General features: G+C 36.7%; 1 protein-coding gene across 1 annotated transcript; it reads right to left on the bottom strand.

Moving 5' to 3' along the window:
* Positions 1–283: 283 nt before the first annotated feature.
* On the bottom strand, positions 284–27,454 carry LOC123546979 (profilin-like). Its single transcript, XM_045333687.2, has 2 exons — positions 27,298–27,454; positions 284–1,749 (listed from the first exon to the last, which is right to left on the bottom strand). Exon 2 carries the CDS (start codon positions 1,738–1,740, stop codon positions 1,318–1,320), a length of 423 nt encoding a protein of 140 aa, XP_045189622.2. The 5' UTR covers positions 1,741–1,749; positions 27,298–27,454; the 3' UTR covers positions 284–1,317.
* Positions 27,455–27,690: the final 236 nt, after the last annotated feature.

Here is a 27,690-nt window from a genome sequence, read left to right as displayed (position 1 = left end):
AGATTTTTTAAAATTTTTAGTTCTGGCAGCCCCTATCTGCAACCAAAAGGAACCGTTTGACCAATTTTGGAAGAAGACCATCCAAGGAACATCCAAGTCAAGTTTCATGAACTTCCACCACTCAGTTTCAGAGGAGATGTCATCTGAAGAAAAGTGTAGACAAACGGATACTGGGCAGCGAGTGATCACAATAGCTCACCCCGAGAACTTTGTGATCAGCTGAGCTAACAATAAAATCAACAACAAGGAATGATGGTAAAGTCAAGTCTCAAAGTAACAAACATTTCATTTATTAATGAGTTTATTGGCATAATATGCGATATTCTCTTCTCAGATCTAAAGTGTAGCCCAAAGTTTGGTGGAAATCAAAACATTTCCTGTATTTTACAAACACCCTCTTTATGGTCCTCTTACAAGGCTAAAAATAGTAACATTTAGCTGTCCACAGCTATCATGGTGAGGTAATAAATTTATGACAAATTACATTTTAAGAGATACAAATTACAAGTAGATTTCCTGACATTTTATGTGTGGTGTTTAAACACAAACTTAAATCAAAACACTTGTGTTTTTACTGAATTATCAAATAACTGTATTCCGACTACTCCTTGTATGTAGCTTGCTTATTGGGACAAAAACTAGATGTTACTATTTCTAACCAGCCATTGTTGTAGTTATTTCAAGTGTAAACTATTACAGGACCTTAACAAAAGTAAATGGTTAATATACTACTAGATACACACAGTTTATACAATACATGAATTAGATACAAGAAAAAAAAAGAGATGTAAAAGAAAATAACATTAACAGTGCATGCCACTGCATATTTCAATTACACATGGTTGAAACATGTTAGCATATGTGAATCATGTGCATGTCATTTAACAAATTTAAGATCATATGTAACTTATATATCTCAATAATCAGATCTAAATGTGACTATGTATACAGTTATCACTTTGAGAGTGTATTATATCCAATATGATCAGGATCAGGTTACCTCCGTCTTCAAAGTTAGAATTCTGACTGCATTTAAATATATTAACTCATTTCAACACTACATGTTATTTACTTTGTTACGCTTAAGAATAAAAAAAATTTCCTTCAAAAAGTCACTTTTCGGCACAATTTCCACTGTTGGCTAGTCTTGATAAACTTGTTTATTTCAATCATTGTAAAATCATTAAAGTTAAGAAGCTCAAGTCCAGTGTTTCTTAATAAAGTAATAATAACAATATCCATTATGTTATGTTTACACAAAATGAGCATAACAGATGTCCTATTTGTGGAACTGTAGTTAAAGAAATGGTCTGTAGATTACATGCCCTGTGATTCTAGATATTCGGCAATAACTCCTACACCTTTGTTAACAAAACCTTGCTGGCAACCTTCTTTAGTATGACCTATAACAATAGCTGTTTTGGAAGATTGTAAGGTGATTGCGCCTTTGTCCTTCTTCTTTGCCAAGACGAGTTTACCGTCCTCCTCCCTTAAAAACTGGTATTTTACTCCCTCAATATACATCCCACCTGCTTGAAAGGAAGTGAAGTTTTTTGCTTTGAAACATTGTGCTATGTTGACACCCTCCTGTCCTTGCAGTTTCAGGGCATTAGCAGGAGTTGCAGTTGTCCAGGGAGCACCACCATCCAATCCAATGATACAAGCTTTATCACAATGGGCAGTTCCACTGGCATCCTTGGTCTGTGCAGTCAAATTGTCGATGTAACTATCCCAAGACATGATGCTTTTCTGTAAGATAAAAAGACAAAATTATTAATTTAAGTCTTGAATTACGAACATTTATTAAAATTCTGAACTCCTTAAAATGTAATTATGCCCATGCTAGGGGGCATGTAGGTGTTTGCACGTTTCTTTACTTCAAAAGAATAGACACGATCTATCAGGTATATTTTATTTTGAGTAGGCAATACAACAGCAAACAGAAATAAACTAGAAGATGTTTTTGTAAAAAAGCGCAGGTCTCCCCCAATGCAAAGTCGTGTAGACAAGAAGTCAATAGGGGACAAGAGTGAGTCAAAGAGACATTGATGGTTGGCTGCAATATCTACTTGGCATATCCAATCATCCCACTGTTTCAACATTCTGGGCCTAGTGGTTCTCAAGTTATGAACTGGAAACAGAAAAAAAAATTGTACTCTAAAATCAACTTAATACATCAAAAATTGTGCGGACTGCCACATTCATCCAATAAGCATTTAGATATTAAAGACATTGTTTTGGCCTAATATATATCAGACAATTGTATTTCTCAGTTTTTTATACAAAATAAAAATTATGCATAATTACCATCACGGAAACACAAAAGAATACAACAGTTATTCTGCAGCGCTTCTTTAAACAAACTGGAGAGGTATGGTGTAATTCTAGGTTTAGAGGAGATGCTTAATATGTAAACTGTGGACAATGGACCATCCACTTGATGTTCTCTTATACAAGGGAGGTTACTGTGATTTTTCTTGATCTTAAATATATAAGTATACCTTCCTTTGAACAATGAAACCTATCGGTACCCTTGCATTATGAATTGTACATATAACTGAATTGTATGGGAGGGTCGGAAGGCACTTTTTGAAAAAACCCACCACCCATAATTTTTTTATTTTTCTCCAACCCCACTACCCATGATTTTCAATTTTCTTCCAACCCCACTACCCATAATTATGAATTTTCCACTAACCCCCACCACCTATATTATTAAATGTACAACAATCGAAACATGGAGAAGTCTATTGTTATAACCGATGGTTGTAGTATTTACGGTTTTCCCTTTCTGTATCTCAAAAACGTTGAACGGTCACCAAAAAGAGTTCCAGCATAAGTGAGATACAGCCACGGACCAAGGCCACTGCCTTAGGGCACACTGCATTCAAGATGGCGGTCTGATGAATATACATAGTTGATATTAATCTTACAAGTACAAGGCCTTTAATAGGAGTCTACCCATTGAAGAGCTGTATCACAGACACCATATTGAGAGAGAGAGAGCACTTAGTTGTACTGATAAAATATTGTCAACAAGAGGACCATGATGGTCTTGAATCGCTCACCTGTCCCAACATGACCCAGTTTTGAACTGAGTATGACGTCGTTTTTTTCTATTATTTGACATAGTGACCTAGTTTTTGAGCTCATGTGACCCAGTTTTGAACCTGACCTAGATACCATAAAGATGAACATTCAGACCAACCTTCATACAGATCCCATGAAAAATATGGCCTCCAGAGAGGTCACAAGGTTTTTTCATTATTTGACCTACTGACCTAGTTACTGATGGCATGTGACCCAGTTTCAAACTTGACCTAGATATCATCAAGGTGAACATTCTGACCAATTTTCATGAAGATCCATTCAAAAGTATGGCCTCTAGACAGGTCACAAGGTTTTTCTATTTTTAGACCTAATGACCTAGTTTTTGACCGCAGCTGACCCAGTTTCAAACTTGAGCTAGATATCATCAAGATGAACATTCAGACCAACTTTCATACAGATCCCATGAAAAATATGGCCTCTAGAGAGGTCACAAGGTTTTTCTATTATTTGACCTACTGACCTAGTTTTTGAAGGCACATGACCCAGTTTCGAACTTGACCTAGATATCATCAAGGTGAACATTCAGACCAATTTTCATGAAGATCTTGTGAAAAATATGGCCTCTAGAGAGGTCACAAGGTTTTTCTATTTTTAGACCTACTGACCTAGTTTTTAATCACAGTTGACCCAGTTTCGAACTTGGCCTAGATATCATCAAGGTGAACATTCAGACCAACCTTCATACAGATCCCATGAAAAATATGGCCTCTAGAGAGGTCACAAGGTTTTTTTATTATTTGACCTACTGACCTAGTTATTGAAGGCACGTGACCCAGTTTCGAATCTGACCTAGATATCATCAAGGTGAACATTCTGACCAATTTTCATGAAGATCCATTCAAAAGTATGACCTTTAGAGAGGTCACAAGGTTTTTCTATTTTTAGATCTAATGACCTAGTTTTTGACTGCAGCTGACCCAGTTTCGAACTTGACCTAGATATCATCAAGATGAACATTCAGACCAACTTTCATATAGATCCCATGAAAAATATGGCCTCTAGAGAGGTCACAAGGTTTTTCTATTATTTGACCTACTGACCTAGTTTCTGAGGGCACGTGACCCAGTTTCGAACTTGACCTAGATATCATCAAGATAAACATTCTGACCAATTTTCATGAAGATCTTGTGTAAAATATGGCCTCTAGAGAGGTCACAAGGTTTTTCTATTTTTAGACCTACTGACCTAGTTTTTGACCGCACGTGACCCAGTTTCGAACTTGACCTAGATATCATCAAGATGAACATTCAGACCAACTTTCATAAAGATCCCATGAAAAATGTGACCTCTAGAGAGGTCAAAAGCAAAAGTTTACGCACAGACGGATGGACGCACGGACGGACGACGGACGCTGCGCGATCACAAAAGCTCACACTGTCACTTTGTGACATGTGAGCTAAAAAGGAAAAGAATTCATTTTTTTTTAGGTCTCCAAAAACATTCAGGAAAAATTATAGGTAGGTTAGCTGGCTGGCCCCTTCTTCTATTTTGTGACTGTTCCTATGTGGAAAAATTAATGGACATGACTATAAGTCTCCCTATCATATCCACAGCAGCCATGAAAATCTATGCCGTGTTTTAGCCTTTAAGTTTGTCCTCAACAGGATTAACTGCTAGTGTAAACATTCAAATAATTTATCACCCTAATAAATACATATTTCAAAACACAACACAAACTTTTATTTAAGCTTATATCTATGCACAAGTAACCTACATAATGAAAGTAAACAGTATTTCAGGGTTTTATCTCATCACCATACACTAAATAACTGAATAGGAAGTCTTGACTGAATGTAGTGTGTATAAACTATAGAAAGAGGTCTGGTAGTTATTACTTTATATTAAGTTTAAACCTAAAATACCCTTCATAAACCAGTTTGTAAGATTTAACAACACTTCTGGGTAATTTCTTCAAAACATCAAATAAATAAAGCATCCTAAAAACTTAATCTTACGGTCACTGAAACACAATCATTAACATCAAGGGTCCTTTAAAACCTCCCCTCCAGTGAATAGATTTATATGCAAGTTTTTAAATCCAAAATGTGTAAATTAAACCAGTAAAAGAGGCTTTCAAGAGATATTGTTGAAGTGAGCTTGTGGTGTGACTGCCCATGCTCTAATATTTCATATAACTGTTTATAAATATTTTGTCATAATGCATAGATGGTTATTGTGTGCCTAACACATGTGTAGATCCAGAGCATCTTTATGTTAATTATCTCAAAGGAACTAAGAATTTTACTTTTATTTAATTATTTTTCCCAAATTTAACAGGTTTTAGCTCATAAAAATGTGAAAATAAGGGGTATATTGTATATAAAATTGCAGTGGAAAAGGTGCTCTTAAATGGGGGGGGGGGGGGGGGGGGGGGGGGAGAAGGGCGGGGGTGTCCCCTGGGAAATCCTAAGAAATTTAAGGGAAGAAGACAAGAAAGAAAGAAAATGGTTTTATGAAAAGGCAACATTACCACCACATTCAAAATGTATGTGGCTGCTGCTACATACAACCCCAACATAATTCATCTTTATGTTAATTTTCTCAAAGAAACTAAGAATTTTACTTTTATTTAATTATTTTTCCCAAATTTGACAGGTTAGCTCATAAAAATGTGAAAATAAGGGGTATATTGTATATAAAATTAAAAATTGCAGTGGAAAAGGTGTTCTTAAATGGGGGGGGGGGGGGGTGTCCCCTGGGAAATCCTAAGCAAGAGGGCCATGATGGCCCTATATCGCTCACCTGTTATCATTGCACTTGAGGACAAGAAGGTCCTCAGAAAAAAAAATCTAAATCCAAAGGCCAGGAACATCAAAGGGAAGAAATTTAACCAAAAAGAAAAAAAATTCTAACAAGGTACAGATATGTCAAAATACACCTAAAAATTGGAGGTACCATCCATGTTTTACCACAGAAAAGTGGTCTCGGTTTTTCCCTATGGCCAATAACAAAAAAGTTACTAAAAATAAGATATTTATAGTAACGCAAAAGGGAAGTAATTAAAAAACAAATATTGTAAGTGAACAAAAGAAGGATCTGCCAAATAAATCTGTTGACATAAATGAAATTTCAGATCAGTATCTTCATTAGTTACGGAGATATACCCATTTTAATTTGAAATAAAGGGAGGTAATCGGACACAAAATCAGTCCATAGTTATCTACCCTCATTGGCTCAGTCCAACTAATGACAATAATGAAATTTCAAATAAGTCCTATAAGTACTTACTGATATAAATCCATTTTGATTACAATCAGGGGAGGTAATCAGATATAAAATAACTCTGGAACCTACGAATGGATCTGATTTGTCATGGAATCCAAAATTTATTGTTGTTGAAGATATTTTGGAAGTTTATATCAAATAAAACCATAAATGAAGTCTCTATATGGCTGCAAAAGCCAAAATAGCCAATTTTGGACCTTTAAGGGGCCATAACTCTGGAACCCATGATGGAATCTGGCCAGTTCAAGAAAGGAACTAAGATCTTGTGGTGATACAAGTTTTGTGCAAGTTTGGTTAAAATCAAATCATAAATGAAGCTGTTATTGTGCAGACAAGGTCAAAATAGCTAATTTTGGCCCTTTCAGGGGCCATAACTCTGGAATCCATCAAGGGATCTGGCCGGTTCAAGAAAGGAACTCAGATCTTATGGTCACACAAGTTTTGTGCAAGTTTGATTAAATTCAAATCATAAATGAAGCTGCTATTGTGCAGACAAGGTCAAAATAGCTAATTCTGGCCCTTTCAGGGGCCATAACTCTGGAACCCATAAAGGAATCTGGCCAGTTCAAGAAAGGAACCAAGATGTTATGGTGATACAAGTTTTTTGCAAGTTTGGTTAAAACAAGAGGGCCATGATGGCCCTATATCACTCACCTGTTATCATTGCACTTGAGGACAAGAAGGCCCTCAGAAAAAATATCTAAGTCCAAAGGACAGGAACAACAAAGGGAAAAAATTTAAGCAAAAAGAAAAAAAAAATTCTTACAAGGTACAGATATGTCAAAATACACCTAAAAACTGGAGGTACCATCCATGTTGTACCACAGAAAGTGGTCTCGGTTTTTCCCTACGGCCAATAATAAAAAAGTTACTAAAAATAAGCTATTTATAGTAACGTAAAAGGGAAGTAATTAAAAAAAAAATATTGTAAGTGAACAAAAGAAGGATCTGCCAAATAAATCTGTTGACATTAATGAAATTTCAGATCAGTATCTTCATTAGTTACGGAGATATTTAATTTGAAATAAAGGGAGGTAATCTGACATAAAATCAGTCCATAGTTATCTACCCTCATTGGCTCAGTCCAACTAATGACAATAATGAAATTTCAAATAAGTCCTATAAGTACTTATTGATATAAATCCATTCTGATTACAATCAGGGGAGGTAATCAGATATAAAATAACTCTGGCACCTACGATTGGATCTGATTTGTCATGGAATCCAAGATTTATTGTTGTTGAAGATATTTTGGAAGTTTGTATCAAATAAAACCATAAATGAAGTATCTATATGGCTGCAAAAGCCAAAACAGCTAATTTTGGACCTTTAAGGGGCCATAACTCTGGAACCCATGATGGAATCTGGCCAGTTCAAGAAAGGAACCAAGATCTTGTGGTAATACAAGTTGTGTGCAAGTTTGGTTAAAATCAAATCATAAATGAAGCTGCAATTGTGCAGACAAGGTCAAAATAGCTAATTTTGGCCCTTTCAGGGGCCATAACTCTGGAACCCATAAAGGGATCTGGCCAGTTTAAAAATGGAACCGAGATCTTATGGTGACACAAGTTTTGTGCAAGTTTGATTAAATTCAAATCATAAATGAAGCTGCTATTGTGCAGACAAGGTCAAAATAGCTAATTCTGGCCCTTTCAGGGGCCATAACTCTGGAACCCATAATGGAATTTCGCCAGTTGAAGAAAGGAACTCAGATCTTATGGTGATACAACAGGGTTTCTTTTCGGCTGTTTTTATAGCCGTTATTCGGCTATATTCCCAATGCCAAAAAGTATGTTTTTTTCCCAAAATGAGTGCAAAAATTCCCAATCTACATCCTGAAAAAAATTTCACCAAAATTGCACAAACATTGACCAAATTATGGACAATTTTGTGATGGCAGTATGTTTAAGAGGTTGTACAATGTGAAACAAGTGTATGAGAAAGTGCTTAAACACATCTTTACTATATCCTATGGGACTAAACATTTCCCAATTTGGAACATTTACGCGTCAAAATTCCCAATTTTGGGGGTATAGGCTATGTTCCCAAATTAGCTAGAAAAAACCCTGTACAAGTTGTGTGCAAGTTTGGTTAAAATAAAATCATAAATGAAGCTGCTTTTGTGCAGACACGGTCAAAATAGCTAATTCTGGCCCTTTCAGGGGCCATAACTCTGGAACCCATATTGGAATCTGGCCAGTTCAAGAAAGGAACCAAGATCTTATGGTGATACAAGTTGTGTGCCAGTTTGGTAAAAATCAAATTATAAATAAAGCTGCTATTGTGCAGACAAGGTCAAAATAGCTAATTTTGGCCCTTTCAGGGGCCATAACTCTGGAACCCATAATGGGATCTGGCCAGTTCAAGAAAGGAACAGAGATCTTATGGTGATACAAGTTGTGTGCAAGTTTGGTTAAAATAAAATCATAAATGAAACCACTATCGTGCAGACAAGAAATTGTTGACACACGGACGCACGAGAAGGACGGACGGACGGATTGACGATGGACGACGGACAAAGGGTTATCACAAAAGCTCACCTTGTCACTATGTGACAGGTGAGCTAACAAGAGCTGTCTGATGACAGCACGCTCGACTATTCGAAGAATTGATTGAAGAATGGGGTCAAAATATTTCCACGGATATTCAGACAAAAGAAATAAATAGATTAGACAAACAATGTTCCTGTATTACTATGATTTCGATAAGTCTTGCACTAAATGGCAATATATGAGCCAATTTCAAAGTCCAAAAAGGGCCATAATTCAGTCAAAATAGTTATGTACTCTTGCCTACAGATGGAAATCATAATGATAAACAAGTGTTCAAAGTTTAAAAGCCATATGTCAAATAGTTTTGACAAAATATTGACTTGTATGAAAACAGAACCAATTTCAAAGTCCAAAAAGGGCCATAATTCAGCCAAAATAGATGACAGAGTTATTTTTTCTTTCCTACAGACAGAGACTGTTATACTAAACAAGTGATAAAAGTTTCAAAGCCATATGTCAAACACTTTACAAACAAGAAACGCGGCAATGCCACAAAACCGGTTTTCAACACTTTTCATAAGAATAAACAAGAGGACCATGATGGTCCTGAATCGCTCACCTCTTCCCACATGATCCAGTTTTGAGTATGACGTCGTTTTTTTCTATTATTTGACATAGTGACCTAGTTTTTGAGCTCATGTGACCCAGTTTTGAACTTGACCTAGATATTATCAAGATAAAAATTCTGACCAATTTTCATGAAGATCCATTGAAAAATATGGTCTCTAGAGAGGTCACAAGCTTTTTCTATTATTTCACCTACTGACCTAGTTTTTTAAGGCACGTGACCCTGTTTCAAACTTGACCTAGATATCATCAAGGTGAACATTCTGACCAATTTTCATGAAAATCCATTCAAGGGTATGGCCTCTAGAGAGGTCACAAGGTTTTTCTATTTCAAGACCTACTGACCTAGTTTTTGATCGCAGTTGACCCAGTTTCAAACTTGACCTAGATATCATCAAGATAAACATTCAGACCAACTTTCATACAGATCCCATGAAATTTATGGCCTCTAGAGAGGTCACAACGTTTTTTCATTATTTGACCTACTGAACTACTTTTTGAAGGCACGTGACCCACTTTCGAACTTGACCTAGATATCATCAAGATGAACACTCTGACCAATTTTTATGGAGATCCATTCAAAAGTATGGCCTCTAGAGAGGTCACAAGGTTTTTTCTATTTTTAGACCTACTGACTTAGTTTTTGACCGCACATGACCCTGTTTCAAACTTGACCTAGATATCATCAAGGTGAACATTCAGACCAACTTTCATGAAGATCCATTGAAAAATATGGCCTTTAGATAGGTCACAAGGTTTTTCTATTATTTGACCTACTGACCTAGTTTTTGAAGGCACGTGACCAACTTTCAAACTTGACCTAGATATCATCAAGATGAACATTCAGACCAACTTTCATACAGATCCCATGGAAAATATGGCCTCTAGAGAGGTCACAAGGTTTTTCTATTATTTGACCTACTGACCTAGTTTTTGATGGCATGTGACCCACTTTCGAACTTGATTTTGATATCATCAAGGTGAACATTCTGACCAATTTTCATGAAGATTTCATGTAATATATGGCCTCAAGAGAGGTCACAAGGTTTTTCTATTTTTAGACCTACTGACCTAGTTTTTGACTGCACGTGACCCAGTTTCGAACTTGACCTAGATATCATCAAGATGAACATTCAGACCAACTTTCATACAGATCCCATGAAAAATATGGCCTTTAGAGAGGTCACAAGGTTTTTCTATTTTTAGACCTACTGACCTAGTTTTTGATGGCACGTGACCCAGTTTCGAACTTGACCTAGATATCATCAAGGTGAACATTCTGACCAACTTTCATGAAGATCCATTGAAAATTATGGCCTCTAGAGAGGTCACAAGGTTTTTCTATTTTTAGACCTACTGACCTAATTTTTGAAGGCACGTGACCCAGTTTCGAACTTGACCTAGAATTTACCAAGATGAACATTCTGACCCAATTTCATAAAGATCCCATGAAAAATGTGACCTCTAGAGATGTCACAAGGAAAAGTTTATGCATGGACGACGGACACTGCGCGATCACAAAAGCTCACCTTGTCACTTCGTGACAGGTGAGCTAAAAAGTATACTGAATCACAGTGCACCACTTTAAAGCACAACCCTAACCCTAACCCTATTTTTAGTAACAATGACCTTGACCTTGATCCCAGAAACCCCAAAATCAATCCCAAGCTACAACTTTATATAAGTTTTCTATACACCAAGTTTCATCATGAGAGCTCATTCCTAAGTTAAGTTATTGACCGGAAACCCTTTTTCTATTTTAAGCAACAGTGACCTTGACCTTGACCCCAGAAACCCCAAAATCAATCCCAGCCTTTCTCTTGATATATGCTACATATATACCAAGTTTTATTCAAATATCTTTACCGAAACAAAAGTTATTGACCGGAAACACCGTTTGACGCCGCCGCCCATCCGCCGCCCGCCCGCCCGACCAATGACATACCCCAATCTAATAACTCATAAAAATACAAGAGGACCATGATGGTCCTGAATCGCTTACCTCTTCCCACATGACCCAGTTTTGAGTATGACGTCGTTTTTTCTATTATTTGACATAGTGACCTAGTTTTTGAGCTCATGTGACCCAGTTTTGAACCTGACCTAGATACTATCAAGATAAAAATTCTGACCAATTTTCATGAAAATCCATTGAAAAATATGGTCTCTAGAGAGGTCACAAGGTTTTTCTATTATTTGACCTATTGACCTAGTTTTCGAAGGTACGTGACCCTGTTTTGAACTTTACCTAGATATCATCAAGTGAACATTCTCACTAATTTTCATGAAGATCTCATGAAAAATATGGCCTCTAGAGAGGTCACAAGGTTTTTCTATTTTTATACCTACTGACCTAGTTTTTGAACGCACGTGACCCAGTTTCGAACTTGACCTAGATATCATCAAGGTGAACATTCAGATCAATTTTCATGAAGATCCATTGAAAAATATGGCCTCTAGAGAGGTCAAAAGGTTTTAATAATTTTAGACCTACTGACCTAGTTTTTGACCGCAGTTGACCCAGTTTCGAACTTGACCTAGATATCATCAAGACGAACATTCAGACCAACTTTCATACAGATCCCATGAAAAGTATGGCCTCAAGAGAGGTCAAAAGTTTTTTTTATTATTTTACCTACTGACCTAGTTTTTTAAGGCACGTGACCCAGTTTCAAACTTGACCTAGATATCATCAAGGTGAACATTCTGACCAATTTTTATGGAGATCCATTCACAAGTATGGCCTCTAGAGAGGTCACAAGGTTTTTCTATTTTTAGACCTACTGACCTAGTTTTTGACCGCACATGACCCTGTTTCGAACTTGACCTAGATATCATCAAGATGAACATTCAGACCAATTTTCATACAGATCCCAAGAAAAATATGGCCTTTAGAGAGGTCACAAGGTTTTTCTATTATTTGACCTACTGACCTAGTTTTTGAAGGCACTTGACCCACTTTCGAACTTGACCTAGGTATCATCAAGATGAACATTCAGACCAACTTTCATACAGATCCCATGAAAAATATGGCCTCTAGAGAGGTCACAAGGTTTTTCTATTATTTGACCTACTGACCTAGTTTTTGAAGGCACATGACCCACTTTCGAACTTGACCTAGATATCATCAAGGTGAACATTCTGACCAATTTTCATGAAGATCTTGTGAAATATATGGCCTCTAGAGAGGTCACAAGGTTTTTCTATTTTTAGACCTACTGACCTAGTTTTTGATGGCACGAGACCCAGTTTCGAACTTGACCTAGATATCATCAAGATGAACATTCTGACCAACTTTCATAAAGATCCCATGAAAAATGTGACCTCTAGAGTGGTCACAAGCAAAAGTTTACAGACGGACGCACGGACGGACGGACGACGGACACCGCGCGATCACAAAAGCTCACCTTGTCACTTTGTGACAGGTGAGCTAATAAACTGGTACGAAAAACTTAACCAAGATTTCTAAGTCAATAGGGGCCAAAATTCCGCCAAAATCCTTGATGGAGTTATGTACTCTTGCCTATAACTGGACATGGTGATGGTAAATACGTGTTGAAAGTTTCAAAGCTTTATCTCAAAAGACTTTGTCAAAATATGAACTGGTACGAAATATTAACCAAGATTTCTAAGTCGAAAGGTGCCATAATTCAGCCAATATCCCTGATGGAGTTATGTACTCTTGCCTATAACTGGCCATGGTGATGGTAAACAAGTATTGAAAGTTTCAAAGCTTTATCTTAAAAGACTTTGCCAAAATATGAACCGGTACGAAAAACTTAACCATGATTTCTAAGTCAAAAGGGGCCATAATTCAGCCAAAATCCTTGATGGAGTTATGTGCTTTTGCCTATAACTGGCCATAATGATGGTAAAGAAGTGTTGAAAGTTTCAAAGCTTTATCTTAAAAGACTTTGTCAAAATATGAACTGGTACGAAAAACTTAACCATGATTTCTAGGTCAAAAGGGGCCATAATTCAGCCAAAATCCTTGATGGAGTTATGTGCTCTTGTCTATAACTGGCCATGATGGTGGTAAACAAGTGTTGAAAGTTTCAAAGCTTTATCTCAAAAGACTTTGTCAAAATGTGGACTGGTACGAAAAACTTAACCAAGGTGTGAAGCCGACGCCGACACAGACGCCGACGTGAGTAGGATAGCTCTACTTATCCTTCGAATAGTCGAGCTAAAAAGGGAAGAAGACAAGAAAGAAAGAAAATGGTTTTATGAAAAGGCAACATTACGACCACAAAAGTGTATGTGGCTGCTGCTACATACAACCCCAACATAATTCATCTTTATGTTAATTATCTCAAAGAAACTAAGAATTTTACTTTTATTTAATTACTTTTCCCAAATTTAACAGGTTAGCTCATAAGAATGTGAAATGAAGCGCTGAATTTCAAAATTTTCCAGTACCCCCCCCCCCCCCCTCCCCCCACCCACTAGCTGGGCCGCTAATTTTCTATTTCAACAACAAGAGGGCCAAGATGATCCAGGGCCCTCTCTACATTTTGGGGGATTGGGGCCGGGGCCCTTGGAGGGGGGAATTTCGCGTCGTTTTCAAGGGAGGGGGGAATTCATTCTGGAGATATGACATCTGAACATAACCCCTTAAATTAAGGTCAATTGAGTATTACAGATATCAAACTAATGTGAATATATCTGAAGTATTGTACAGAACATAATCTATTGAAAACAGGCAACTTTTATTTTCTTTTATTAAATCAATTAGGTGACATCCAATCGAGGTTCACATGTCGTCATTAACGGAAGCACTAGCAGTATCCACGGACATTGTCTCAGCAGCAGCCGGAGCAGTGCTTCCCTTCGTCATATCTACCTGATTGTGCATGTCTGGCCCTGATGAAACAGCGGTGTCCGTGACAGTAGTTTGTTTTTTGAGAGCATGCTGCTTAAAAAGCAAATCTATTTTTGCGCATTTCGCCCCAGTTGCATCTGTGATCTTTTTACTGTATGATGTACATTATGCAACATTTTTTTTCAAAGGGAAGTAACTTTGCATACACGCACCCGGGGAACTGAAAAACGAGCGTATTATACGGATCAGTAAAACCAGGGGTTCCACTAGACCTGAAAACCAAAGAGTCCCGGGACCCTTGGGTCCAAATTTTGAAGGGTCCCTTTTCAAAATACAAGAGTCCTGCCCCAACACATCGATACAATTGACTATATTTTCTTATAAAGTAATACTACGTAATTAATAGCTACTACAACCAAGAACATGTTACAGCATAATAACAATTTCTGTTTCAGGTCATATAATCTCATATTGTAAATAAATTTTTATCAAAATTCATTTTAATTTGATGAGGTTTTTCTTCAATATTTTTGTTTGTTAGCAGAAAAGTGCTAAAACACTCTGTAAAAATGTATCCAAAAACGTACTATCCGGATACTGGTACACTTCTGGAATGTCGTCTGAAATGTTGTTTTTTGCCAGTTACTTGGTCCACTAAGGTAAACCAGAGATAGTTCCTCAAATAATGATGCTACTTTTCATTAAAAATTGCATTGAAAGTCAAGTTTTTAAGTGAATTTTGGAAAAATTGCATATGTCATCGGGTGTAATTAGAATCGTGAATGGACATTCTATACTTATTTTTACTTTCCAAATTCATTTAAATTTGTGGATTTTCTCGTTGAAGTTAAGGTACAATCATTAAACAATGATCTAATTTAAAGTTTGCATGAAGAAATCTTGCAGGACACTTTTCACATGCTCGGTAATCAGCTGGTCGCTTAATTACGATAATTTAATAATTGGCGCCTTTTTGACAGTATGCAGGCTCAATACGGGTAACGCTTTATCAATGAATTAATGTTAACACTTCATTGATTCTCATTACCTATGTGCACTCGCCGTGACGTAACTTGCTGATAAAGAAAAATCAGCGTGGCATGTCCACAGGATAAAGGGCGGGAATTTAGCAGAAGATCAAAGGCAGGAAGGAGGGCATGACCGCGAGTGTTTACTTTGAATACACGTGTTTATCGTGGACATAGTTTTACTTTGGGAAATGACTGATAAGAGGAAGGATTATCAAAGGAAAATGTCTCCGGGTCCCGAGTGACGCACAGGCAATTATCATGGTCCTTTGAGCGTCTTTTGAAAATCTCCCGGACCCGGGCTCCTAAGACTATCGGGTATCGATTTTTTTCTTGATTTTTTTTTCTTTCGAGGGGGAATTTTTCTATACTTGGGGGGAAAGAAACATACTATTTCGAGGGGGGAATGGGGCCGAATTTCGGCCCCAAAAATCGGCAAACGAGGGCCCTGAGATGGCCCTAGGTCGCTCACCTAAGAAACACACCATAACAGTGTAAAACATGTTTGACCTAGTGATTTCATGGAAACAAATATTCTGACCAATTTTCATTAAGATTGGACCAAAAAACTGGTCTCTTGCGATAAAACAAGCATTTTCTTAGATATGACCTAGTTTTTGACCCTAGATGACCCATGTTTAAACTCGACCTAGATTTTACCAAGGCAATCATTCTGACCAAAATTCATGAAGATCAATTGAAAAATACAGCCTCTATCACATACACAAGTTTTTTCTTTGATTTGACCAAGTGACCTAGTTTTTGACCTCAGATGACCCATATTCAAATTCGACCTAGATTTCATTAAGCCGATTAAGGCAATCATCCTGACCAAATTTCATAAAATCAATTGAAAAAAACAGTCTCTATCGCATACACAAGATTTTTCTTTAATTTGACCTAGTGGCCTAGTTTGTGATCTCAGATAACCCATATTCAAACTCGACCTAGATTTCATCAAGGCAATCACTCTGACCAAATTTCATGAAGATCAATTGAAAACTACATCCTCTATTGCATACACAATGTTTTTCTTCGATTTGACCTAGTGACCTAGTTTTTGACCCCAGATGACCCATTTTCGAACTCGGCCTAGATTTTATCAAGGTAATCGTTCTGGCTAAATTTCATGAAGATCAGTTGAAAAATACAGCCTCTATCGCATACACAAGGTTTTTCCTTGATTTGACCTAGTGACCTAGTTTTTGAACCCAGATGACCCATTTTCGAACTCGGCCTAGATTTCATCAAGGTTATCATTCTGACCAAATTTCATGAAGATCAATTGAAAAATACCGCCTCTATCGCATACACAAGGTTTTTCTTTGATTTGACCTAGTGACCTAGTTTTTGAACCGAGATGACCCATTTTCGAACTCGGCCTAGATTTCATCAATGCAATCATTCTGACCAATATTCATGAAGATCAATTGAAAAATACAGCCTCTATCGCATACACAAGGTTTTTCTTTGATTTGACCTAGTGACCTAGTTTTTGACCCGAGATGACCCATTTTCGAACTCGGCCTAGATTTCATCAAGGTTATCATTCTGACCAATATTCATGAAGAATAATTGAAAAATACAGCCTCGATCGCATACACAAGGTTTTTCTTTGATTTGACCTAGTGACCTAGTTTTTGACCCGAGATGACCCATTTTCGAACTCGGCCTAGATTTCATCAAGGTTATCATTCTGACCAATATTCATGAAGGATAATTGAAAAATACAGCCTCGATCGCATACACAAGGTTTTTCTTTGATTTGACCTAGTGACCTAGTTTTTAACCCGAGATGACCTATTTTCGAACTCGGCCTAGATTTCATCAAGGCAATCATTCTGACCAATATTCATGAAGATCAATTGAAAAATACAGCCTCTATCGCATACACAAGGTTTTTCTTTGATTTGACCTAGTGACCTAGTTGTTGATCCGAGATGACCCATTTTCAAATTCAACCTATATTTCATCAAGGTTATCATTCTGACCAATATTCATGAAGATTAATTGAAAAATACAGCCTCTATCGCATACATAAGGTTTTTCTTTGATTTGACCTAGTGACCTAGTTTTTGACCCGAGTTGACCCATTTTCGAACTCGGCCTAGATTTCATAAAGGTAATCATTCTGACCAAGTTTCATGAAGATCAGTTGAAAAATACAGCCTCTATCGCATACACAAGCTAAATGTTGACGGACGACAGACGCCGGACGACAGACGACAGACAGACGCCGGACATCGAGCTATCAGAAAAACTCACCTGAGCATTGCTCAGGTGAGCTAAAAAACAAGCAAATTCGATGAATTGGTATCCCCCACCGAAAGGGTTTGTGGTGAGGAATGGCAAAAATATATCCGGCAAAAAGTTAAGGATGTTACTAAGAAGCAAATAATTTCATTAGTCGAAATCAATTTAACAGAAAATAAATATTTTAAGCGTACATAATAAATGTATGTTATGCTGATCCTGACTAATGAGATGAGATTTAAGAGAGCACAATCAAGTAAGATATCTTGAACATGGCTGGCAGCAAGATGGGTGTGGATGTTGAAGGTCTGAACATTTTTAAAAAAAAAAAGGAATGGAAAAAAAAAATTTGAGAGGCGGGCGTGGCAGGGGTGACCGGGTGAGGGTACGAAACTTCACATGTTGATTATAAATATTGATGGAAAATTAAAAATGAAAACAAGAAGCTGCGTTCAATAAACCCTTGATGCCCTAAGTGGCATCCTTGATGAGGAATGGTCACAGTTTACATCTGTATTAGTATCAATTCATTCTTGTAAGGGGTATTGATGCTAGACCTAGAACTAGAATGTGTCTGTAGGACAAGGGGTGTGCCCCCCTCTGGTACATTTGTCACAAATGAGGGATAATAATTCAAATGTTTGCAAAGTCTTAAGGGGGTATAGCCTCAACAAACATTTTATGAAAAGGATTCATTATTCTAGGCCATATACTTTTTTAGTTATGAGCATCACAAACAAAAATTACAATATTTTGGCTATTTCAAGGGCAATAACTCTGTAATAAACACTAAGATTCTCAAAAAGAATGCCAAGTGTTCAAGGTCACATCATGATAAAGACTTATGCAAGTTTTCATCCATTTATATCATACACTTTTTAAGCTAGGTGCGTCACAAAGTGAAAATGGGAATTTCTGACTATTTCAGGGGCCATAACTTTAAAAATAGGGGGCGGAGGCAGACAAAAAATAGGAGGCGCGCAAGTTCATATAATGATAAAGACTCATGCAAGGTTTAACAGGGATATAAACTAGTTATTTTTATTTAGGGGCCCAGACTGTCAAAAATAAATGTTTTAACATTAGGTATATGGGCATTTTCTCGAAATATTTAGGGGCCCAGCCAAAAATCTAGGGGCCTTGGGCTACTGGGCCCCTGCTAATTTATATCCCTGTTTAATAAATTTATATTAAATACTTTTTGACCTAGGCGCATCACAAGGTGAAAATGTGCATTTTTGACTATTTCAGGGGCCATAACTCTGGAAATAAGGGGCGGACCCAGATAAAAGCTTGATGGGCATCATCGCAGTATGTTGGTTCATGTTTATTTCACGTTTTATGAAATTCTACCTCCTAGTTACTGAGAAATGGCTGCAGACGGACGGACGCCATTTTAATACCCCACTCCCGATTTCATCTGCGGGGAATGATTATTGACAACCTTGTAAACGGCTAACAACAACAAAACACACACATCAAATAATTATGTGTATAAAGACACATGTTTGTCATAGCTGGAACGACTGATTATACATATTAGACCTTCCTGGTCATACTCATAGTAAGGGGTCGTTGGACCCCCTCTAAGAAATTTGGCTGGATCCGCGTATGTTACATATTAATTATATAAGGTAGGGCTGTTTTAACCATTTTCAATACTGGGAGTACCTAGACAAAAATGTTCCAAACATAACCAAAGCAAAGTTGAAGAAAAAATATGTTTGAAAAAAAGAGCACCGCCAAGTGGGGCAATATACACAAGAAAGGGTTATATCAGAAGACAAAAGCAAAATTTAAAGAATTTTTTTTGGGGGGGGGGGGGGGGGGGGGGGGGGGGTGTGTGTGTCTGTTTTGGGGTGGGGTTGTGAAGCAGGGTGTGCGTGTGCAGCGGTGTTGGAGACAGGATATACCTTTAAAGTTATGCTCTTGACACAAAATAAGACTGGCAGATATGATCTTGCTGTAACCTTGGCCTTTGAACCACCACCTTGGTTCATGCACTCTGCACATCATCACATTGCCCACCTACCTACATCTCAAGTCTAAAGTCAATACCTTTAAGGGTTGATAAGTTATGCTCCGGACACGAAATATAATGGACAAATTTGACCTTTGGGCTCAATTTGTGACTCATGCCCTGCACATTGTCTCATTACCACCTACCCACATGCCAAGTTTGGAGTCAATACTTTAAAGGTGGTCAATCACATTTAAGCAAAATTTAGTGAAATTTTTTACTTTTTGTATATTCTGTTAGAGATTTATTTAAAAAACAAAAATACCAATTACTTAGAGTTAGATCCCTGTTAGAAATGTATACTTTATTGATTTTCATAAAAATTTGTAATTACTCCCCTTTAATATGAAAATATTTAAAATGCTAGGTATTTCTTTTTATTTCCATATAATTCCGAGTTTTACATTCGCATTGGATAGATATACCAAATATTTAACAATCTGAATCAAAAGATGGGTTTTAAAATGCATGTAGCGTCTGAATTTCATTTTTTTCCATTCGCACAACCAAGATAGGCAATGGGAGGTAATAATAATTTTTCAAACTTGCATTTCTAATGAATTCAATCTATATATGTAATTGTTAATGCAATTATTTTACGAATATAATACAATATATCGGTTAGTTATACATTTTCTTAGGTAAAGTATGTTTATCACATTTATACTTATGATAAAATAACTCGATCTTGGTTGGGCAACTGCAATAGGAAAACCAATTATTAAAAATATCTCCAGTGAAAACCTAACTTGTATTAATTAAGCGCTAACTGAACAAAAATGAGTGTAAATGATCAGATGTTAAAGTTTAAAACAAATCCGTTACTTAGCCAAAATCTGATTATCCACCTTTAAATTTGCATACTTATTTTGTTATACTCTGAACACAAAATATGATGGACAGTTTTGATCTTTTAACTTAAATCGAGACCTTGAATTTTGACCAACAGAGCCAGTTCAAGTGCTCTACACATTGTCTCATTGCCATCTACCTATATGCCAAGTTACAAGTCAATACCTTTAATGGTTAATGCTCCAGACATGAATTATGACGGATGGACAGTTAGAGTGACGGACTAATGCAAAACAGGCATATAAAACAAGGCAGTATCTAAGGGTCAGGTAACAGGACGTCTAGACAACATGTGTGGTCCAGTAATCAATTAGTCCAAATAATGGGACGTTTTGGGACCGCATATATATGGGATAACTTTTGACTGTTGCTGTCCCGTCACAGGGTTTTTTTTGGGCCGTTTTTATAGCCGTTATTCGGCTATATTCTCAATGCCAAAAAGTATGTATTTTTCCCAAAATGAGTTTAAAAATTCCCAATCTACATTCCGGAAAAAAAACAAGAGCTGTCACTAAAGTAATGGTGACAAATGCCCCCCGCAGCACCTTGACCTTTGACCTGGTGGTCCCAAAGTCAGTAGGGATGGTGTACTCAATAAGTACTATCAGCATGTAAAGTTTGAAGGTCCTGGGTGAAGTGGTTCGCATGTAAAGTGCCTTCATTCAAAAAGTTAACGTTGGCCCGTGACCTTGACCTCTGACCTGGTGACCCCAAAGTCAGTAGGGTTGGTGTACTCATAAAGTACTATCAGCATGTAAAGATTGAAGGTCCTGGGTGAAGTGGTTCGCGAGTAAAGTGCCTTCATGCAAAAAGTTAATGTTGGCCCCTGTGACCTTGATCTTTGACCTGGTGACCCCGAAGCCAGTAGGAGTGGTGTACTCAACAAGTACTATCAGCACGTGAAGTTCGAAGGTCCTGGGTGCAGTGGTTCGCGAGTAAAGTGCCTTCATGCAAAAAGTTAACGTTGGCCCCTGTGACCTTGACCTTTGACCTGGTGACCCCAAAGTCAGTAGGGGTGGTGTACTCAATAAGTACTATCAGCACGTGAATTTTGAAGGTCCTGGGTGCAGTGGTTCTCAAGTAAAAGGCCTTTATGCAAAAAGTTAACATTGGCCCCTGTGACCTTGACCTTTGACCTGGTGACCCCCAAGTCAGTAGGGATGGTATACTCAATAAGTACTATCAGCATGTGAAGTTTGAAGGTCCTGGATGCAGTGGTTCGCGAGTAAAGTGCCTTCATGCAAAAAGTTAACGTTGTGACAAACTAACGAACGGACGGACAGTTGAGAACTAATATGCCTCCCTTCGGAGGCATAAAAATCATCAAAATCGCACATTGACCAAATTATGGACAATTTTGTAATGGCAGTATGTTAAAGAGGCTGTACAATGTGAAACATGTGTATGAGAAAGTGCTTAAACACATCCTTACTATATCCTATGGGACTTAATAATTCCCAATCTGGAACATTTAACGTCCTTTCTACAGACAGAGGAGCAACTCCAGTTTAAAAATGTCGGCACAGTTCAACTTTTTATACTTTTTGGTAGTATCACTATTTAGCTTTCAAAATGAAGGAGGCATGTTTTATACTGTCTAAAATCGCAGTGAAATTTCCACTAAAGATAACTTATTTTCGAAATCAGACATTTAACACATGCACATGACATCAAAAATCTATGTCGCTGATCTAGGGTTAAATTAAATTGCATGGTACTCCAGGGTTTTTTTTAGGTCGTTTTTATACCGTTATTGGGCTATATTCCCAATGCCAAAAAGTATGTATTTTCCCCAAAATGAGTGCAAAAATTCCCAATCTACATTCTGAAAAAAAATCTCATCAAAATTGCACAAACATTGACCAAATTATGGACAATTTTGTAATGGTAGTATCTTAAAGAGGTTGTACAATGTGAAACAAGTGTATGAGAAAGTACTTAAAAACATCCTTACTGTATCCTATTGGACTAAATATTTCCCAATTTGTAACATTTACGCGTCAAAATTCCCAATATTGGGGGTATAGGCTATGTTCCCAAAACAGGAAGAAAAAACCCTGTACTCAAATTCAAATATCAAGACCATTACTAAACTGTTATGCTCAAATGATTAGTTAATGATATACATCTTGAACAAAACATCGCCTTTTTCAATATGCGACAATCATTTGTATATTGACTGCGTGTGTTGGCAATTTGGACAACAGATACGTTACAACACCTATTCACTTCTAATACTCAGGTGCGTAATGCAATGCCATGTTCCAGAACTACTATTGACAGTTGGTAATAATTTGAACAATCTTGGTAGAGAACCACAAGGCAATGCTTCATACCAAATATCAAAAGCCTTTCAGACAAGAAGATTGTTAAAGTTTTTCCCTATATAAGTCTATATAAACCAGGCCTTTTTTTCATCAATTTGGGAATGCCACCGATACCGGTGGAATTGGGAAAATGCTCTTGGAAATTGTCTTAATTCGGACAATTTGCAAATTACCAAAATCTACATAAATGTGTTTTTGTGTGAAGTATTAATGAATTGCATTTCAGTAATTGTTCAACAGTATTATAATTTACCTAAATATACATACAAATTAGCAAAACTATCTTAAAACAGCAAAAACCTTAAAAGGTATAACCATTTGGGAATTTTAAATTCAACTTTGGGAAAAAAACATACTTTTTTGCATTGGGATTACCTCCTTTTACCGGAGGTAGATTTATAGGGGAAAAAAGCCCTGTAAACCATGTGACCTCCAGAGCAGGCCATATTTGACCCTAGGGGATTAATTTGAACAATCTTGGTAGAGGCTCACTAGATGATGCTACATACCAAATATCAAAGCCCTGGGCCTTGTGGTTTTGGACAAGAAGATTTTTTAAGTTTTTCCTTTCAGTTGCCATGGCAATCAGAGTTTTGTATGTAATTCAATTCTTTGAACAATTTTTAAAGAGGACCATCCAAGGATCATCCCTGTGAAGATTCATCAAAATTGGCTTGGTGGTTTAGGAGGAGATGTTGTTTAAAGGAAAGTGTGGACAGATGGACGCCGGACGGACAGACACCCGACGGTGAGCGATCACAATAGTAGCTCACCCTGAGCCTTTGGCTCAGGTGAGCTAAAAATGTGTGAATTGTTTGAATAGTCATCACCTTAACTTAAAGTTTTAGAATAAAAGTTGGTGACGGGTTTTATTATTGATATCTGAAGTTAATTAGACTTCATAAATATTGAATAAAACAGATACGTTACAATTTCTATTTTTTTATGTTAGATGTCCAAATAAAAGTTTTTCTATACAAAACATGAACATTTTTATGTTATATTTCTCTATTTTCAAGTAGAATCATATCAAAAAGTATGAAATATAAAGCAAATGTAATGCCAATTAATCAATTTAAAAATGCGACAGATACGTTTATATGAAATGGGTAGACAATTTTCACCAAAAAGGCTGTATTTTCTGATATATCTACAAACCAACAGTTATATTGTTCAAATAGTATGTTTCCCTCATCAATGTAAGTACATTAATCTACATGATGATATAGATCTTATTTCATAATCCAATATGAAGTGTGTTTTGACAACTGATATTTGTGTAACAAATATTGTTATGTTATATTAAAATACTTTTTTGAACGAAAATTCGCAGTGTACTGGTACTGATGATAAACCCGAACAGAAAATGAGTTTTTTACCTGTAACTTTTTTATTTCTGCAATTTGTAATCAATGGTTGGTATCAAAATAAAGCTTAACATTTGCTGAAAACTTTACATAATTCAAATTTATATTTAGTTAGCAAACTCACACGAAGTCAGGCCCTGAAAGGGGTTAGTAAAATGGGGACTGTAAGCAGGTTGACTGATGATAAATTCGAACACTTTGTCATTTACAAAATTTTCTTCATACTAGTATATTGAAACTTTCCCCAAAAAGCTGCAACAGTCATTCCTGATCAAGTAATGAAAAGTTACCCAATGTCAGGCCTTCATGTGGCGACAGAGAGCATGCGCAAAAAAACACCCTCTTCCCCAGTAATTTTGGATAAATATTTTTTATACAGATAAATGTAAGTCATTTATTTATACAGAATATTTACCAATTTTGTTTTTATTTACACCAGTTGGTGTTGTAAATGGAAACTATTAGATGGTGTATTCAATTTTATAAATAACTGATTGCAATAAAATATTTCCAAGGTGGTCGACTTTATCATCTTGTCCGGGTTTATCATCAGTACCAGTAACGTACCTGTCGCTGATTTACTGCTATCTTTGCAAAATCAATAACATAACGAAAAATCGTCGATAGTTAACTAAAATATTTAATTTGTGTACTCCAAAGGCATGAAACAACTTAATAAATACAAATCTGATTATATTTGGGAACATCAGATGTGGGCATGTTTTTGCTGTCCAAGTTGCTCCTCTATGTGTTGAATGGACGTTACACGTCAAAATTCCTAATGTTGGCGGTATTAGGCTACTGGTTTCCCAGTAGTTTCCGGACCCAAGTAGTTTTCCAGACCTTTTACATTTCGTGCTGTATAGACTTTATGCCGTCGTAAAGCATCTGAGTAACAATATCATATCATCTAGACCTTTGCTGCATTTACATAGCAGCGAAAACCTAGCATTACCAACTTATTTATTATTTGAATATCCCGGTTGTTTTAACTTACTTTGATTTAATTGTTTACACAAGCGATTGTCAACTGCAGTGGAATTCCAGTTACAGTGCGCATGCGCAGAAATTGAGACCCCTTGAAGGTAAACATCAGTCAACTGATGCTCCCATTTACAGGCAATACAGTAAAAACATTCCGACAGTAATAAAATAAAACGAAGAAAGTCAGAAAAAAATGACCTATTCACAGCATTAGGGCTGTCATTGATTGGGTCTTTGTCATATCGACGATACCGATATATCGGAAGACAGATATCGACGATACATCGATATATCGATTATTAAGTTAGACTAACAACCTATTTGTTCATGTACATGCTATATACCTTCTTGTTAATGTTATTTTTAGTTTAATTGTCTGCTTTTCATGTTTTTTATTTGTATTTATGTATTTCCCCATACAGGTAGTGCCGACTAGTTGGAAAAGACTGCTACGGTATAAGTTTAGACATGACCTTTATTGACAACTTCCGTTACTAAGGGCGCATTTTTGCAGGCAGTAAAGTTGTTTTAGAGGGTCTGAGTGTTTATCTATATAGTTTTTTTTCTCTGTGTAAAATATCGATTTTTTAAAATGGGAATCGATAATCGATCGACCAAAAAATATCGTTGATACATCGATATCGTTTCTATCGATGACAGCCCTACACGGCATTAAATTATCGATTAAAAATAGGAACCAAAATAGACGGGTACAATACTGTAGATCAATCAAATGTTTAGCAGCAGTGTCCATGCCCGAGTGGTCAGGGTGTTAGACTACCAATTTTGAGACCGGTCTTGTTCTTTTTTTTAAAGTTGTTAATTATATAAAAAGTTCTTAATTTCTTTTTTTTTTGTAACATTACCAGTCCACTTAATACGTTCCGTCATTTTAGCGTGACGTTGCAAATGTCATTCAAACGTATACTATAATTAGAGGAAACTGTAATGAGCGTATTACAAATTTTATCTAGTATTTGTTAAATTCTTGAAATAAACATTTCAAATCATATGATCATCACGCCTTAGAATTATGTTTTAATTTTGAATATATATTACGAAATCGGAAATGTTTGCTCTAACAGAAATGTTACAACTGTTACAATGAAAGGTCCGTAAAACTACTCGGACTAACTGAGATATTAATGGAATTAATTGCCCCATTTGAGGCCTCATCTACATTTGTGTTAATGAACGCAAGAACAATACGAATTCTGCATGGTGTTTATGAAGAACCTAGCTTTATTCTGTGAAAATTTTATGTTTTTAACTTTCTACTATGTTTTGTTTGAAAGTTACTGGCAAAACATAGCGATTTCGGTCCGGAAATTACTGGGAAACCAGTATGTTCCTAAAACAGCAAGAAAAAACCCTGCCTCATAGAGGGATGACAACTATAAAATAACAGATCATGAAATAAGTCATCTCGATAAGTCAAATAAGTACTGGAAGTCTAGTAGGCCTAATCAATGGGAATACTGAACATGGTGCAGGAAACTAAACACTCCACATGATCCTGAAACTTAAAAAATATCAGCTCACAAAATAAGCCATCCAGATAAGCCAAATGAGTAAGGGTACCCCACTTGCCACCTACTTTTTTGTTAATGATTTTCTTAGGTCAGCCTGTATAAACAGTTCAAAAATTTCCTTTATCCGCTTGCTCATTGGATAACTTCCCTTTCCTATTTGTCAGGCGACTTTAGTCATCGTGTAAAGGAAGCCCATGTACCTTACTTCCCTCTAGCTGACCAGTTCTCGCTCCTTCCTCTCAACACCCCTGATCCCATACATTCAACCAACAAAAAGGGAAGACGGTGTCATACACAGTCATATATGCTAATCAATTTGTTCGCAAGATCAAACGGCACCGAACATTCCCGAACTGTACACTAACCCACATGTCTGATTTTTATCGAACTGTCTATCAGTAACATTCCTTTATATAATCCTACCAATCTGATCAATAAATATCCCTAGTCCGCCCTACTAGAATTACCTGATTTTTTTTTATGAAAACGCTCGTATTAGACCTATATTAAAATCTATAATTCGCAACGCGGCACTCCTCCAAATGTACAACAATGTAGTATATTTATAACCGCCATTATCGGCGTATAAGTGAAACCTGTTTTTTTGTTAAATCGTCACGTAAAAAGGCAAATATGTAATATAATGTTTAAAATTACCTTATCTAGAAATCCTTTCTCTTTAAAGATACCTTCGAGTTTTGTTGAAAATTGTTAGTTAACCGAGAGAATTAACAGAAACGTCGCCCTGAACATGTAATAAGCCGGTATTATATGTCACGTTAGGCTAACCAAGCAAATCGATGGATCATCCCGTGTAACACTGCATGTCGTCAGAAATACACATATAGCTAAATTGGGGCGGCGAAGTCAGGGGAGCGCTGGTACACAATACATCCCCTCGATTTACAATTGTAGTGTGTGTTGTGTTATGTTAGATCTATACAGAACAGAATAAAGTTCTAGATCTACGAGATAAAAAAAAAACAACCCAGCAGTGGACAAAATGTAGTTCCAAGCTATGGATGAACTCTGGTATAATGAGTCATATGA

Source organism: Mercenaria mercenaria, chromosome 9 (assembly GCF_021730395.1).
Source record: "Mercenaria mercenaria strain notata chromosome 9, MADL_Memer_1, whole genome shotgun sequence".
NCBI lineage: Eukaryota > Metazoa > Mollusca > Bivalvia > Venerida > Veneridae > Mercenaria > Mercenaria mercenaria.
This window is presented reverse-complemented; position numbering and strand designations above follow the sequence as displayed.